The sequence below is a fragment of the Topomyia yanbarensis genome, chromosome 3 (genome assembly GCF_030247195.1).
Source record: "Topomyia yanbarensis strain Yona2022 chromosome 3, ASM3024719v1, whole genome shotgun sequence".
Classification (NCBI taxonomy): domain Eukaryota; kingdom Metazoa; phylum Arthropoda; class Insecta; order Diptera; family Culicidae; genus Topomyia; species Topomyia yanbarensis.
In genome coordinates this window covers 317586845-317605133 of record NC_080672.1, presented here as the reverse complement: position 1 = coordinate 317605133, position 18289 = coordinate 317586845, and the positions used below count along the sequence as shown (strand labels likewise).

At 34.1% G+C, this 18289-nt stretch overlaps 1 protein-coding gene across 1 annotated transcript in view; it reads left to right on the top strand.

Annotated features, from left to right (window-relative positions):
• LOC131693211 (tyrosine-protein kinase Drl) overlaps positions 1 to 18289 on the top strand; it is a 245305-nt gene that overhangs the window by 200282 nt on the left and 26734 nt on the right. Inside the window, exon 11 of the mRNA XM_058980860.1 lies at positions 15228 to 15307. Within this exon, the coding sequence (XP_058836843.1) occupies positions 15228 to 15307 (80 nt within the window). The remainder of the gene's footprint in view (positions 1 to 15227; positions 15308 to 18289) is intronic.

Sequence of the window (18289 nt, the reverse complement as noted above, 5' to 3'; positions counted from 1 at the left end):
ATTTGGATATAACGTAGATGTATTTTGACTAACAAAAGTGTTTTTAAAGATGTTAATCGTTAGTAGCGTTAAATTATAATAATAAAAAATATATTTAACAACTATAATTTTCGTTGTGCACTTCAGTCAAAAAAATTTAACGCATCTCAAAATATCCGGAAAAAATTACCTTCGATAATTCGTATTGAAAAGTTTGCCCTTTTGCGCTAATCGAGAGATATGGTTTCTTTTAGTCATGCGATGCGCACTTCCTACACGATGCGCTTTCTGACGTAGTGACGTGCGACGTTGCCAATATGAACGTTCTCGCGGGTTGCATCAAAGTGGGCCGTGCGTTGAAACAGCGCACTGTTACAAAATCCTCCATAACTCTCGATAGGAACAAAAATGAAAAATTATAAATACAGATTATTGAAGGTGAAAGATTGCCGCATAACTTAACATACGTTTTGAAAATTTTTAGCGTGAAGAACACAAGAAAAAATACAATTGAAAATTTTAAATAGATGCAAAGTACCGTTATTCACGCAATTATAAAGTAAAAATATTTTTATAAGATAGTGCAAATATCATTCCATAAGTATGCAAAAATTCATTGAATTATCTTCAGTAGTTTTTGAGATATAAAATTTTCAATTTTATCATGCAATAAAGTTTAAGGGTTAATATCTTAAAGAAAAAAAGGAATTGTAACGAAATATTAATACCAAAAGCTATTCACCATAATCCCTATACAATAAAATATACCTTAAGAAGATCGGTGATTTTGCGAAAAAATCGAGGATCACTTGACATGGCTTTACTCTATAGGATTCGCTCAAACTTTGAAAACTTTTTCCGAGGCCCGGAGGGCCGAGTCTCATATACCATTCGACTCAGCTCGACAAATTGAGACAATGTCTGTACGTGTGTGTGTGTGTGTGTGTGTATGTGTGTATGTATGTATGTACAAAATGTCATGTAATTATCTCAGCAATGGCTGAACCGATCTTAATGAAATTAGTTTCAAATGAAAGGCCTAACGTTGCCATTTGACACTATTATTTTTGATATTCGATGTGTTGTTTACTTTCTGAGATATGGGCAATTTTGTCAAAACACAGCAGGTTTTTTGGAAATAACTTCCGAACAATACAATATCGTACAACAAACTGCACTAAAATACAAAGCTTGTAAAAATACCTTTCTAACAAGCTATAGATTGTCAAAATCCGTGCACGAGCGGCGGAGATATTAAACATTTTGTATTTTTAGTCCTCGCTTACCAATTTCTACTAATTAAAAATGAGATTGTTTCATACAGAGTATTGCTTTACTGGTGTTTAGGGGCAAAACTAAACCGATTTTGAATATCGGGGTATGAAAACACATCTACGTGATTCAAGGAGTTTGATGTTGAGAACATTTTGTGAATTACCTTTATAATAAATTAACTATTTCTCAAAAATCAATATATAAGTTCACTTCAAAGACAAAATAATGTGTTGATAAAGAAACAGTGAGTTCTAGTATTTATTCCTTGGATTAGGCATTGCGTTCAATCATGAAGTAAATGTTGGATGGTATATCAATACACAGATCAAAACGTAATTCACCTAGTAGTGAGATAAAAGATTTCTCATATAATTATACTCGTGGCGTCACCGAAAGCAACTGTATGTTTGAAGCCCAAAAATCTAGCGAAAATTTAGCTCTTTGCAAGATTTAGGTTATACTGGTTATGGTGCAAAAATTACTACTTACATTATTTATGATAAGAATGTAAGAAATCAATATATCATAATAATATACCTATAAAAATAATGTCACTGCATTAACCATCATTTGCCATTCGTCACACACCCCCATCTCTCTCTCTCTCTCTCTCTCTCTCTCTCTCTCTCTCTCTCTCTCTCTCTCTCTCTCTCTCTCTCTCTCTCTCTCTCTGTCTCTCTTCTATCGCATCTATCTAGTTATTTCTGTATCCATTTCTAAGTTGTGTGATAAGATCTTCTACCAATCTGAAATATTTATTATTTGTAATTGCGAAGGTTTGAGAAAACAAAACTATTTTTTGTCTGCTGCTACATCAACTCAACTTTAATTCAATTGTATTCAAAGCCTGTATCTACACTATAATTAAGGAAATTCATAGCTATATCAGAAAAATATTTGGCTTAACTGGGTAATATGAAAGTTTGACGATGAAAATTTTCAAAAGAGATATTCCACGTGCGATATTTAAACTATTCGTATCTCTATTGAATTTTGAATGAAACATATGCTCAAAGACTGAAAGCTAAAGCCAGCAGGATTGGACTTGCCATCAACGTTTCGAAGACAAAATACATGAGAGGAACAGGTTCTAGAGACGACAATGTGAACCTCCCACCCGAGTTCGGAGTGACGGTGACGAAATCGAGATGGTCGACGAATTCATGTATTTGGGCTCACTGGTAACCGACGACAATGATAACAATAGAGAAATTCAAAGACGGATATTAGCGGGAAATCGTGCCTACTTTGGACTCCAGAGGACGCTCCGGTCGAACAAAATTCGCCGCCGCACGAAGTTGATTATCTTCAAGGCGCTGATTAGATCGGTGGTCCTCTGCGGCCACAAGACCTGGACTATGCTCGTTGAGGACCAACGCGCCCTTGGAGTTTTCGAACGAAAGGTGTTGCGTACCATCTATGGTGGCGTGCAGGTGGAAGACGGAACGTGGCGCAGTCTTCTAACTTATCGTCGTCAATATTTGGATATACTGAGTAGTTTGAACCATTTCTTTTTCACAGTATTGGTCTGTATAGGACTTATTTATCCATATTTCCTGCACGAGAATTCCGAACGAAACAATACAAACACGGCTTTTATGCAATCGACATAGCCTAGACATTTCACACTATTTACTTCAATGCAAATAAAAACTTTGAAATATCTACATGTCTCATTCACGAATCGCATTCTCCCTGTCGTTCTCTGTTCAAGGGGCTTGAAAGCACATGTGACCTTGTCTCACTTTACTATATTCGATTGCGCGTTAAAATACTGGACCAGTAAATTCTATTCTGTACATAAATCTTTTTTCAGGAATATGTAACCAAAAAGTAAACTTCGAATTCCAAAGCAAATTGAACGTTCCAGGTTCCTGATAACTAATTAAGGTCCAACAATAAAGTAGAAACACAAGATAATCTTAAAACGACGCCGTAAAGTAAAGAAGCATGAAACCAAAAAGAATAAAACAAAAAAAAGATGGAAGCCCTAGAAAGTCCATTGCATATTTATTAGCCTTTTCTCAGAAGATGGGATTTTCAAAAACATTTCAAAACTTTCTGATGCAATGGTTCTCAAATTCGTACAATCCGGTTTATTTATTTTCTTTACTCAAAAATGTTTTAGCTTCCAATATATGACCATTTCATTTTAATTAATTATTTCATTCAGCATATTTTTATTCGTTTTGTTCATCTGCATTCATTTAACTTATTTTATTCGTTTCATTCTTTGGATTCACTCTGATCAGTTTATTCTTTTTGTGCATTTTACTCATATCATTTGTTCAGTTTTGTTCAGTTTCTTCAAGTTAATAATCTAAGTACTTTTTTAGTTTTAATCATTTCATCAAAATAATTTATTTTATTCAATTTATTTCTTTATATTAATTTATAACCTTTTACTATTGTTCAATTTTTCAATTTTAATCAATGCATTTTATTCTGCTCATTTTCTTCTTTTTATTCAGTTTATCACTTCAGCTCATTTTGTTTATTTGATTAGTTTGTTTTATTTATGCATTTCATTTATTTTTTGCTTTATTAATCATCCATTCTTTTAATTCATTTGATCCATTTCATTAATTTGATTCATTGTATTCACTGGATGAATTAAATCAATTTAATTCATTTGATTCATTTAATTCATTTGATTCATTTGATTCATTTGATTCATTTTATTCATTTGATTCATTTGATTCATTTGATTCATTTGATTCATTTGATTCATTTGATTCATTTGATTCATTTGATTCATTTGATTCATTTGATTCATTTGATTTATTTGATTCATTTGATTCATTTGATTCATTTGATTCATTCTATTCATTTGATTCATATGATTCATGATTCATTTGATTAATTTGATTCATTTGATTCATTTGGTTCATTTGGTTCATTTGGTTCATTTGATTCATTTGATTCATTTGATTCATTTGATTCATTTGATTCATTTGATTCATTTGATTCATTTGATTCATTTGATTCATTTGATTCATTTGATTCATTTGATTCATTTGATTCATTTGATTCATTTGACTCATTTGATTCATTTGATTCATTTGATTCATTTGATTCATTTGATTCATTTGATTCATTTGATTCATTTGATTCATTTGATTCATTTGATTCATTTGATTCATTTGATTCATTTGATTCATTTGATTCATTTGATTCATTTGATTCATTTGATTCATTTGATTCATTTGATTCATTTGATTCAATTGATTCATTTGATTCATTTGATTCATTTGATTCATTTGATTCATTTGATTCATTTGATTCATTTGATTCATTTGATTCATTTGATTCATTTGATTCATTTGATTCATTTGATTCATTTGGTTCATTTGATTCATTTGATTCATTTGATTCATTTGATTCATTTGATTCATTTGATTCATTTGATTCATTTGATTCATTTGATTCATTTGATTCATTTGATTCATTTGATTCATTTGATTCATTTGATTCATTTGATTCATTTGATTCATTTGATTCATTTGATTCATTTGATTCATTTGATTCATTTGATTCATTTGATTCAATTGATTCATTTGATTCATTTGATTCATTTGATTCATTTGATTCATTTGATTCATTTGATTCATTTGATTCATTTGATTCATTTGATTCATTTGATTCATTTGATTCATTTGATTCATTTGATTCATTTGATTCATTTGATTCATTTGATTCATTTGATTCATTTGATTCATTTGATTCATTTGATTCATTTGATTCATTTGATTCATTTGATTCATTTGATTCATTTGATTCATTTGATTCATTTGATTCATTTGATTCATTTGATTCATTTGATTCATTTGATTCATTTGATTCATTTGATTCATTTGATTCATTTGATTCATTTGATTCATTTGATTCATTTGATTCATTTGATTCATTTGATTCATTTGATTCATTTGATTCATTTGATTCATTTGATTCATTTGATTCATTTGATTCATTTGATTCATTTGATTCATTTGATTCATTTGATTCATTTGATTCATTTGATTCATTTGATTCATTTGATTCATTTGATTCGTTTGATTCATTTGATTCATTCGATTCATTCGATTCATTCGATTCATTTGATTCATTTGATTCATTTGATTCATTTGATTCATTTGATTCATTTGATTCATTTGATTCATTTGATTCATTTGATTCATTTGATTCATTTGATTCATTTGATTCAATTGATTCATTTGATTCATTTGATTCATTTGATTCATTTGATTCATTTGATTCATTTGATTCATTTGATTCATTTGATTCATTTGATTCATTTGATTCATTTGATTCATTTGATTCATTTGATTCATTTGATTCATTTGATTCATTTGATTCATTTGATTCATTTGATTCATTTGGTTCATTTGGTTCATTTGATTCATTTGATTCATTTGATTCATTTGATTCATTTGATTCATTTGATTCATTTGATTCATTTGATTCATTTGATTCATTTGATTCATTTGATTCATTTGATTCATTTGATTCATTTGATTCATTTGATTCATTTGATTCATTTGATTCATTTGATTCATTTGATTCATTTGATTCATTTGATTCATTTGATTCATTTGATTCATTTGATTCATTTGATTCATTTGATTCATTTGATTCATTTGATTCATTTGATTCATTTGATTCATTTGATTCATTTGATTCATTTGATTCATTTGATTCAATTGATTCAATTGATTCAATTGATTCATTTGATTCATTTGATTCATTTGATTCATTTGATTCATTTGATTCATTTGATTCATTTGATTCATTTGATTCATTTGATTCATTTGATTCATTTGATTCATTTGATTCATTTGATTCATTTGATTCATTTGATTCATTTGATTCATTTGATTCATTTGATTCATTTGATTCATTTGATTCATTTGATTCATTTGATTCATTTGATTCATTTGATTCATTTGATTCATTTGATTCATTTGATTCATTTGATTCATTTGATTCATTTGATTCATTTGATTCATTTGATTCATTTGATTCATTTGATTCATTTGATTCATTTGATTCATTTGATTCATTTGATTCATTTGATTCATTTGATTCGTTTGATTCATTTGATTCATTCGATTCATTTGATTCATTTGATTCATTTGATTCATTTGATTCATTTGATTCATTTGATTCATTTGATTCATTTGATTCATTTGATTCATTTGATTCATTTGATTCATTTGATTCATTTGATTCATTTGATTCATTTGATTCATTTGATTCATTTGATTCATTTGATTCATTTGATTCATTTGATTCATTTGATTCATTTGATTCATTTGATTCATTTGATTCATTTGATTCATTTGATTCATTTGATTCATTTGATTCATTTGATTCATTTGATTCATTTGATTCATTTGATTCATTTGATTCATTTGATTCATTTGATTCATTTGATTCATTTGATTCATTTGATTCATTTGATTCATTTGATTCATTTGATTCATTTGATTCATTTGATTCATTTGATTCATTTGATTCATTTGATTCATTTGATTCATTTGATTCATTTGATTCATTTGATTCATTTGAATCATTTGATTCTTACGATTCATTTGATTCATTTGGTTCATTTAATTCATTTGATTCATTTGATTCATTTGATTCATTTGATTCATTTGATTCATTTGATTCATTTGATTCATTTGATTCATTTGATTCATTTGATTCATTTGATTCATTTGATTCATTTGATTCATTTGATTCATTTGATTCATTTGATTCATTTGATTCATTTGATTCATTTGATTCATTTGATTCATTTGATTCATTTGATTCATTTGATTCATTTGATTCATTTGATTCATTTGATTCATTTGATTCATTTGATTCATTTGATTCATTTGATTCATTTGATTCATTTGATTCATTTGAATCATTTGATTCTTACGATTCATTTGATTCATTTGGTTCATTTAATTCATTTGATTCATTTGATTCATTTGATTCATTTGATTCATTTGATTCATTTGATTCATTTGATTCATTTGATTCATTTGATTCATTTGATTCATTTGATTCATTTGATTCATTTGATTCATTTGATTCATTTGATTCATTTGATTCATTTGATTCATTTGATTCATTTGATTCATTTGATTCATTTGATTCATTTGATTCATTTGATTCATTTGATTCATTTGATTCATTTGATTCATTTGATTCATTTGATTCATTTGATTCATTTGATTCATTTGATTCATTTGATTCATTTGATTCATTTGATTTATTTGATTCATTGTATTCACTGGATGAATTAAATCAATTTAATTCATTTGATTCATTTAATTCATTTGATTCATTTGATTCATTTTATTCATTTGATTCATTTGATTCATTTGATTCATTTGATTCGTTTGATTCATTTGATTCATTTGATTCATTTGATTCATTTGATTTATTTGATTCATTTGATTCATTTGATTAATTTGATTCGTTTGATTCATTTGATTCATTTGGTTCATTTGGTTAATTTGATTCATTTGATTCATTTGATTCATTTTATTCATATCTTTAATTTTATGCATTTCATGTTCAGTCATTCGTTTTATTTCATTCACTTTGTTAGTATGAGTCAATTTATTCCTTTAATCTTATAACTATTTCTAAATATAATCTTAATTTTCATTTAATAACCTAATCTAATTTGTTTCGTGTATTTTATAATTTTGATTTTCATTAATTTTTCTACTCATTTTATGAATTTAAAAACCTATTACTTCATTTTTTGCTTTACTTTATATTTCGTTCGTTTTGTTGATTTTCTATAATTTATTCAGGTTATTCGAGATTTTATTCGTGCAAGACTAGAAACTGTTTTCATCCCACCTCTAGTTGGGTGCCTACTTCTCGTGAGTTCTGCAAACTAATCCAATAGTGAAATGTGTAAGAAATGTCTCATCTCACTGCTAGGTGGATTAAATCGGTTTTGTTATTCTATTTTCGAACAACAATTGGGTCATCAGCCTCTATGCATCGCTCGATCGAGATACATGTGTTTTGTTTCCAGTCCGTGCGACAAAGAATGGTGCTAATCCGCATTCAAGGTTATCTTGCGCATTCTCTGCCTCTTCGAGGTTTTGGACTTTTATCTTCTTTTGTGCGTGTGTTAACCGTTAGACCGCATTCCTCAGCCTTTTGTTCGCAAAGTGATGATTGAACAATAACCAGATATATAAGCTGAACTGGTGCGTCGTGGGAAACGAATATACAGATAAGCGAAATCTACCTTTTTGATACATATACGGCTTTTTACCGTCTGCGCTGGTGCTGACCCCGTGCGTTGACGGTGTTGATGGCCCCCTCCCCGAATGGCCAAATCGAGATCGAGTCGACTCCCAAGGCCTCTCCCCCCATCCAAACAATATCCAGAGCTCTCGACCGGTCCCTTTGTGGTCTTCTTTCGGCCCAAAACAAAACCGCTGAATCTATTACAAATTTCGAAAGACCTGACGGATTCTGTGACCGAAATAAAAAAGGTCCGCTCAGACAGGTTCAGGGTCATGTTGACTAATTCAAAGTAGTCAAACGATATTGCTTACTGCGAGCACTTTACGAAGGCCTATTACGTGTATATTGCAGCTGTAAAAGTACAGTCTGAAGGCGTTGTCACCGATGAGAGTGTGGCATGTGATGATCTGCTGCAGTACGGGGTTGGCCGTTTCAGAGACCGCTTACTTCAGCCAGTGAAAATACTTGAGTGCAAGCGTTTGCACTCAGTAGTAGTTGCGGGGGATGGTTCAAAAACGTACCCCCAATCAAACTCTTATCGGGTGACCTTCGCTGGTACCGCTTTGCCAAATTACGTCCTCTTGCTCAAGGTTCGCTTTCGCGACACCGTTTCTTCACTTGGATGTGTTATCGCTGCTATCGCTGGAAAAACGGATGACGTCTGTGCCGAACTAAAGGCCGAGTTATCCAAAAATAACCAGCAAACTTCGCGCCTCGCTAGAAATGTTTCAACATCAACTCCAGTCCGGCTAAACTCCGGTACCTGTCGACCACCTCAGAAACGTCGTCGCGAGGATGGCCCTGATCCGAGCAATATTCTTGTTGGTGTTCGGAAGCTAGTCGATAATAGCAACATTGTTACGGTTTCACCTCCCGCGCCGTTGCTCTGGATGTATCTTTCCCGCTTTCATCCTAGCGTTAGCAAAGAGACTGTCGAAAAAATGTCTAAAGAAGGACTAAATTGTAACGATGAAATAAAGGTTATTCCGCTTGTTAAAAAAGGCATAGACGTCAGTACTTTGAACTTCATATCCTTCAAAGTTGGAGTTCACCCAAAGTACCGTGATGCAGCTCTTAACCCTGACTCATGGCCGCAAGGCATACTGTTCAGGGAATTTGAAGACAGCCGTGCCCAGAACATATGGAGCCCGCCGACTGATTTTCCACCGCATCCAGAAGAAGCATGTACTTCTCTAATGCAACCCGGCCAATCAATGGTCCTGCAGAGGACACCGCAACGATTGGCATGCCACTATATCAAGCTACCCTTGTGAAGGAGTATCGATCCGGATCGCATACTGGGATGCAACAGTCCCGCTACAGTCGAGCCCTTGCTGCCAGCGTTCAGGAGCCGTCCCGGTCCTGTATGTGTGGGTGGAGAAAGGGTCTTCCAAGCCGCCTTTCTCGGCAAGTATTATACAAATTGTAACGATACCACGGTTGAACCGATTCACGCTTCTAGCTCATCGTACGACTCTCGCCGTAAGCTGCTACCACCACGTTCCTGTTCTCCGCATTCCGCCATCGGGTTTCAACGCATACTGGGACGCACCACAGTTGGCACGATGGAAGCTCTCGACCCCCCCGCCACAGTCGAGCACTTGCAGCCAGCGATCATCAGTCGTCCCGGTCCTGTGTGTGGGATGGGTGAAAGGGTCTTCCAACCTGCCGCAAATGGCAAGTATACATCTGTTCCGAACACTTCAAATGCTGATGCATTCTTCGCTTCCAGTTTTTTGTCTTTTGCTCCGACATCTTGTTATCAGATGCCAACCATTTCTCTCAACGACGACGATAGTCGTATTTTGTGGCGCGACACAGTTGATTCGGGATGCTTCGAATCCCTCACCACAGTCGACCAAGCGACCGTGAACCGTTCCGATACTGTTCGTGGGATTGACGAAAGGATCTTCCTACACGGCAACATGGCTTCGCTCTCTGCTGTACCTGATCCGTCCTCCAACAACATCAAGGTTTACTACCAGAATGCAGGTGGCTTAAATTCATCAACGGACAGCTATTTGCTCGCGACCACGAGTTGCTGTTACGATGTTATCGCCTTGACCGAGACGTGGCTCGATAACCGTACTCTGTCTCGCCAGGTCTTTGGTTCAACATTCGATGTCTACCGCTGTGACCGCAATGCCCTCAACAGCCACAAGACATCAGGCGGTGGTGTGCTAATTGCCGTTCGCCGTGGTATAAAAGCCCGAGTGATCAACGATGACCGGTGGGCGAGCTCCGAGCAAGTGTGGATATCAGTGAAACTTGCCGATCGCAATCTGTTCCTGTGTGTTGTGTATTTTCCACCTGATAGAATTCGTGATTCCAGCTTGATCGATGTACATCTTTCCTTCGTTTCTTTTATCGCCTCAATCGCCGCCCCGTCTGATGATATTGTTATACTGGGCGACTTCAACTTACCTAGCTTGACGTGGTGCCAGGCAAGTAATGGTTTTCTACGATTAGATACATGCGCTTATTAACAATGCCAGTTGTATTTTGGACAGCTACAGCAGTGCAACTCTTCGGCAAATTAATAATGTCACCAACGAGAATGGACGCACATTGGATCTCTGTTCTGTAAGTGCCCGGGACTACGCTCCGTACTGCTGCACTGCACCGACTCCTTTAGTCAAGCAGGGGTGTCATCATCCCCCACTACATCTTGTATTCGCTGGTAACATAGGAGTGAATTTTTAAGACGTCTCAAGCTTAATCGTCTACGATTTTAAAAACGCTGACTACGACAGCATCGTTAGCACGCTGTTGGATATAAACTGGGACGAAAATCCTAACAATGACGACGCGAACGAAGCAGCGATGACGTTTTCTAGTATTCTTAACCATCTTATCGACCACCATGTGCCTAAACGAACAATTAGTACCGATGAACACCCTCCCTGGCAATCAACCGTCCTTAGACGTTTAAAATCTGCCAAACGAGCTGCATTTAAAAAATTCTCGAAGCATAAGACACTTGCATTACGAAATTACTACTTTCAACTCAACCACGAATTCAAACAGCAAAGCAGACGCGCCTTTTTTAGATCGAGCGTCAACTGAAATCCAGGCGCAAGTCGTTCTGGAAGTATGTTAACGAGCAGCGAAAAGAATCCGGTTTAGCATCTTGTATGTCGTTTAGGCACCGACACTAAAGAAATTTGCCAACTGTTCTCCGACAAATTTTCAAGCGTTTTTTCCAACGAGCGCAAGTCGTCACCACAACAAGTCGCTGCCGCCGCCAATTTAACTCCTTCTCTTGGACAAACCATCAACCGAATTTGTGTCGATAATGCTGCCATTCTTGCAGCAAATGCCAAACTGAAAGCATCTTGTTCCCTGGGTCCAGATGGTGTTCCCTCGATTTTTGTCAAAAAGTGCATCAGCGGGCTTCTTGAACCACTTCGGCGAGTCTTCGAGCTATCACTCACTACTGGTACATTCCCTTCCTGCTGGAAAGCAGCGCACATGTTTCCAGTTCATAAAAAAGGAAACAAATCGAACATTGACAATTATCGGGGAATCTCGTGTTTAAGTGCCGTATTAAAACTGTTCGAGCTGGTTGTGTTGGATCCTATTTTCTTTCACTACAATCACTACATTGCAGATGACCAACACGGTTTCATGACTAAACGATCGACAACGACAAACCTGCTCACGTTCACAACATATGTAATGGATGGATTCGCTGACGGATTGCAAACCGATGCTATTTACATGGATCTATCTGCGGCCTTCGACAAAATCAACCATGATATGGCAATAGCGAAGCTGGACAAACTCGGTATTCATGGACAACTACTGCGCTGGTTTCGTTCCTACCTCGATGGAAGGCAACTCCAAATCAGCATTAAGGACTGTCTACCTGCACCATTCTTCGCTACATCCGGCATCCCACAAGGAAGCCATCTCGGTCCAGTAATATTCCTCCTTTACTTTAATGACGTCAATTTCACATTACAAGGACCCCGCCTTTCTTTCGCCGACGACATGAAAATTTTTCAACAAATACGGGATAAAACCGATACCGAGCTTCTTCAGAGGGAACTGAACAGCTTTAGTACGTGGTGTGATCTAAACAGAATGGTTTTAAACCCGAGCAAATGCTTAATCGTTACGTACACGCGGAAACGCCAACCGACTCAGTTTAACTACCATTTCTTCGGCTCGAGTATTCCAAGACACTCTCACATCAAAGATCTCGGAATCATCATGGATTCGGCACTAACATTCAAACCACATACGTATATTGTCTTAAATCGCTTTACTGTGCGTTCGCCCTTCGGCATCTCCCATGGCGAAACAGATTTCAGCTGCCGAGCTATGAAAACCGTTGCCAGCTAATACACCTCGATACACTCAGCATTCGGAGGCCCTGTTCGTCTCGGACTTACTCTCTGCCAGAGTGAATTGCCCTACAATTAGGTTTTACACCAACTGACATAACCCCACCAAATGAGCCGGATGAACTTCGTTTGATAATTCTCGGTGGTTTGTTTACATGGGAGTTATGTGAGTGCGAATGCAACAGATGAGCACCCGTTGCACTCGAATTCACGCAACTGACAAAGTAAACAAACCACCGAGAATTGTCACACATGAACTTCATTCATCATGAGTTCATTCGTGTCATCATCTTATAGAACTCAATCCTCGGAAGTCTGGATCTTCAAGCCCGCGTTCGAGCTATACGTAATAACTCTCTTCTGCGAGTTCCGTTCAGGAGAACCAACCATGGTTGCCAGAGCGCTGTTACCGGAATCCTACGAATTTTTAACAGTGTGGCGACGGCCTTTGACTTCAACTGGACGCGGTATGCGATAAAAGCGAAAATGTTGGCAATTTTAAAATGTAACTAGTTTAAGAAACCACCATTGGGGCCAAGCGGCCTGTTGGTGAAGGTGATAAACATAAACAAACATAAACAAATCAAATCAAACAAATTTTTCCCCACCAATTATAAAAAATAAGGGGGCTTTTCATGTAAATCGAAACAATCACATCAATGCGACTGCAATCAACTCACGCATCGTCAATTGAAATCGCTAACTGAATGATAACACGAACATTTAAACAATAAGCAACCACCGAGCAGAAAACCGTTCGAATTGAATTAAATTTGTGCCAAACGTTGGCCCATTTCGATGTTGCCAAACAGCCCCATAAAAGCACCGTGATTACCTTCGTGATAACGACGACGGTGACTTTGTCGATTCAGGCCAGAGTGCAGACCAGACCAGAGCAGACAGGATTCCCGGAAAGGACGAACCCATTCGTTGATTAGTTTTTCGATGTCGTGCCGGAAAGAAGGAAATCAAAACAAATGAAACCTACTCACGATCCTTCGCCTCGCAGTAGAGCGTGGAATGAAATGAAATAAAATCAACACAACAGCGCAACAGGACCACCATCAGACCTCGGACTAGGGCAATTAATTAGGACGAAAGTCCAAACAAATTTTACCACTCCATTAAGACAACACCTCCCTGCCATCAGAGTCCTCAGTTAATGGTCAATATCGTTATTTATATAGGTCATGCGGTAGAAATAACAAATGTGCACTCTCCCATTGAGTTAGTTCATAACCACATTATGCTCGATTATAAATTAATAATAAATAACCATCAATTAATTAACTTAATTCGTTCCCACTGTTATCCCAGCTTTACGACATGCATTTTATGTGTCTCACATCTTGAGCTACGCCGAGGATATTACCACCATAATCATAATTTTTGTCGCACTCTTCTCGAGAATGTTTGTTCCTCCGACCACCACCAAATCCGAACTGAGCTGAGCGATTCGTAGTAGCATTTATTCGCTGCTCGTTAAAACAAATATAATTCATTTCTTGTTTTTCCCTCTCCCCACTGCACACCACTAGCTTCGAATAAAATGCACTTCAAGCCGAGTGCTTCCTTGGGGATACGCTTTTAATACTGCTGGGACTTTTGTGGGATGGGAAGTGTTGCCAGCTTTTGGTTCTATCGCAACTTAGTTTTAATTATAATTGAAATACGTTTTGGGAATGCGAATGGCCTGCTTATCTGTTGAATTTTTCTTCAGAAGCATTTTTTGATTTGATACTTTGACAAACGTACTTCCCGGATTGCAGCCAACACTGCACCCTGATTTTAACATCATTTCCAGTGGTTTAGTCTTTATGGCCTTCTCGTGTTATTGTTTCATATTCACTTTCACCCCACCGGAATCGCACCATTTTGCTAAGTCAGCCGGCCGTAAGATTTTATAGCCCTTCGTTGGCTCGTGTTCGAAAGGCGCCACCACACTACCCTGGTTGGTAACGTAAACAAGTACTTTGCAAGGGGACTTTTCTCTGGCTGGGACAGGAACTAAATTACTTTATTGGCTCCCACTCATAGTCCCTTTAATCTCCCATCCGAGTAGATTTTTTCTTTTTTCTTCTCTAGATTTTAGCGTGTTACATTACTTTTGTGGATTTAATGAATTCTATGCGAGATCAAAGTGGCAGGTTACATTCGCTGATAGCGGGAAATGCAGGAAAAGGCAGTAAAATTATACCACGAATAAAGCCAGCGTTCGTTTTTATTTACTTTCTCACTTATTTTCGACCACCTGCGGTTAAACGAAAAGTGTCGGTGCCTTGCTGCTCTGTGGTTTCGCTCTGTATTTTATGAACTAACCAATCTTTTTTCTTTCTTTCTGTCTCATAAATTCAACAGGAGGTGGACTCGTTTGAACTGGCTGCTTACCTTCGAGATGGCTACCGGTTAGCGCAGCCCGTTAACTGTCCGGATGAATTGTAAGTATCTACGATATAAAATTAGGAATCTAACAGAAAAATAAAACATAAATGAAAAAATAAATAAGCAAAAATCAAAAAAATGCAAAAATGGTAAAAAATAGAAAAAAAAACAAAAAACTCCAAAAAACAAAAGAAAATAACAAACCAAAAAATTAAATAAAATTAAAATGAGGAAAACAAAAGCCAAAAAACCAAAAAAAAACAACAACAAACAAAAAGTTACGAAAACAATAAAATGAAAGAGCAAAAACACGAAAAAACGAATAGATATTAAAAAAGCAAAAAGCCAAAGAGAAACGAAAAAAACCAAAAAAAAAATAAAAATCGCAAGTATCTACCATATAAAATAAGGAATCTAATAGGAAAATAAAACAAAAACAAAAATGAACAAATAAGTAAGAATAAAAAATGCAAAAATAGTAAAAAAATAGAAAAAAAAACAACAAACTCAAAAAAACAACAAATCAAAATATTAAAAAATTCAAATAAGCAAAACAAAAGCCAAAGAACCAAAAAAAACAGGATAAACAAAAAGTTACGAAAACAATAAAATGAAAGAGAAAAAAACACGAAAAAACGAATAGAAATTAAAAAAGCCAAAGGGAAAAGAAAAAAAAACCATAAAAAAAGAAAAATCCACACATCCAAAAACGGGAAAACAAAAAACATAAGCAAGAAAAACTAAAAAAGCAAGTATGAGAAAAAAACGATAAGAAAAAACAAGAAGAAGCAAAAAGAACTAAAATGAAACAAAAATCAAAAAATCAAAGAAGCAAAAAAACAAAACGAAAACTAATAAAAAAAACCAAAAAAAAACGAGAAAAAAACCAAAACCTGAAAACAAAAAATCAACAAACCAAAATAAGGAAAAACTAAGAAAACGAAACCAAAAACGGAAAAACAATGCAAAAAAACATAAATCTAAAAAATAAAGGAAACGAAAAAAAACATCAGAACGATAAAACAAATACGAAAAATACCAAAGAACGCAAAAAACAAAAGAAAGGAAATAAAGGAAAAACAAAAAAATACGAAATGAACAACAAAGTTCGAAAAAAAATGAAATAATAGCAACACGAAAAATCCAGAAAGCCGAAAGAGATATCAAGACAAAAAAAGAAAAACACGGGAAATACTAAAAAATGAAAATAACGAAAAACTAAAAAACCAAAAAATAGGCAAAACCAAAAAAGAACGAAATCACGAAAAAACTAAAAGTTTGAAACAAAAAACGAGGAAATTGAAAAGACGAAAAACGGCAAAACTAATAATACAGAAAAAAAACCAAGCAAAAAAAACACAAAAAACACCAACAATACAAAAACAACTAACAGAAAACAACAACAAAAAAGCAAAATAAAACGAAAATAAAATAACAAAAAACGAAAAACAAAGGGGAAGAAGCGAAAAAACAAAAAATGAGCAAGAAAACCAGAGAGCAAAAAAAACGTTAAAAAGAAAGAATATAAAAAACAAAATATCGAAAGAGCCAAAAAAGATAACACGAAAAATCTTATAAACAAAAAATAAAAAAAATAAAAACTAGCAAAAAACAAAAAAACTGAAACCAAACATAAAAAAATTACGAAGCGAAAAAAACGAAGAAAAGCGGAAAACAAAACGAAAAAAATATGAACTAAACAAACTGAAAAGAAAACAAAACGAGATAGAAGCAGCAAAAAACGAGAGAAAAAAAGAAGGGAATAACGAAATAACAAAACTACGAAGAACAAGAAGAAAATCAACCAAAAAAAACAAAATACCAAAGAACAATAAATCGAAGAAATCCCAGAGAACGAAAAAAATAATAAAGCGAAAGAACCAAAAAATCAACAAACCAAAAAAGTGAAAACTCGAAAAAACTAAAAAGCAAAAATGACTAAAACAAACCAGAATAAATACAAAACTCGAAGAAACCAAAACTCAAAAATCAAACCAAGGAACGAAAATACAAAAAAAAACACAAAAGACCAAGGAACCGGAAAGCCAAAGAAACGGCAAAACGAATACTAGAAAAAAAACGAAAAAATACTCAAAAAGAGAAAAACGAGAAAACGAAAAAAGAAAAAAGCATAAAAACGCAAAAGCAAAAAAACTAAAGAGCTAAAAAATGAAAAAAGGAACACATCAATGCTCTAAAAAGCAAAAAAACCAAAATACGAAAAACAAAATACAAAAAAAAAGAAACGATAAAACAAAAAAATTAAAAACAGGTAAAATACGAAACACTAAAAAAACTAAGGAACCAAAAATAAACAAAAAAACAGAAAAATGTAGAAACGAAACAACAAAACCCAAAAAAGAAAAAACGAAAAAGGAAACAACAGACAAACAAAACAACAAAAAACATAAAAAACGAAAAAAACAATTTAACAAATAAACAAAAAACGATAAAGCGATAAAACGATAAAACGATAAAACGATAAAACGATAAAACGATAAAACGATAAAACGATAAAACGATAAAACGATAAAACGATAAAACGATAAAACGATAAAACGATAAAACGATAAAACGATAAAACGATAAAACGATAAAACGATAAAACGATAAAACGATAAAACGATAAAACGATAAAACGATAAAACGATAAAACGATAAAACGATAAAACGATAAAACGATAAAACGATAAAACGATAAAACGATAAAACGATAAAACGATAAAACGATAAAACGATAAAACGATAAAACGATAAAACGATAAAACGATAAAACGATAAAACGATAAAACGATAAAACGATAAAACGATAAAACGATAAAACGATAAAACGATAAAACGATAAAACGATAAAACGATAAAACGATAAAACGATAAAACGATAAAACGATAAAACGATAAAACGATAAAACGATAAAACGATAAAACGATAAAACGATAAAACGATAAAACGATAAAACGATAAAACGATAAAACGATAAAACGATAAAACGATAAAACGATAAAACGATAAAACGATAAAACGATAAAACGATAAA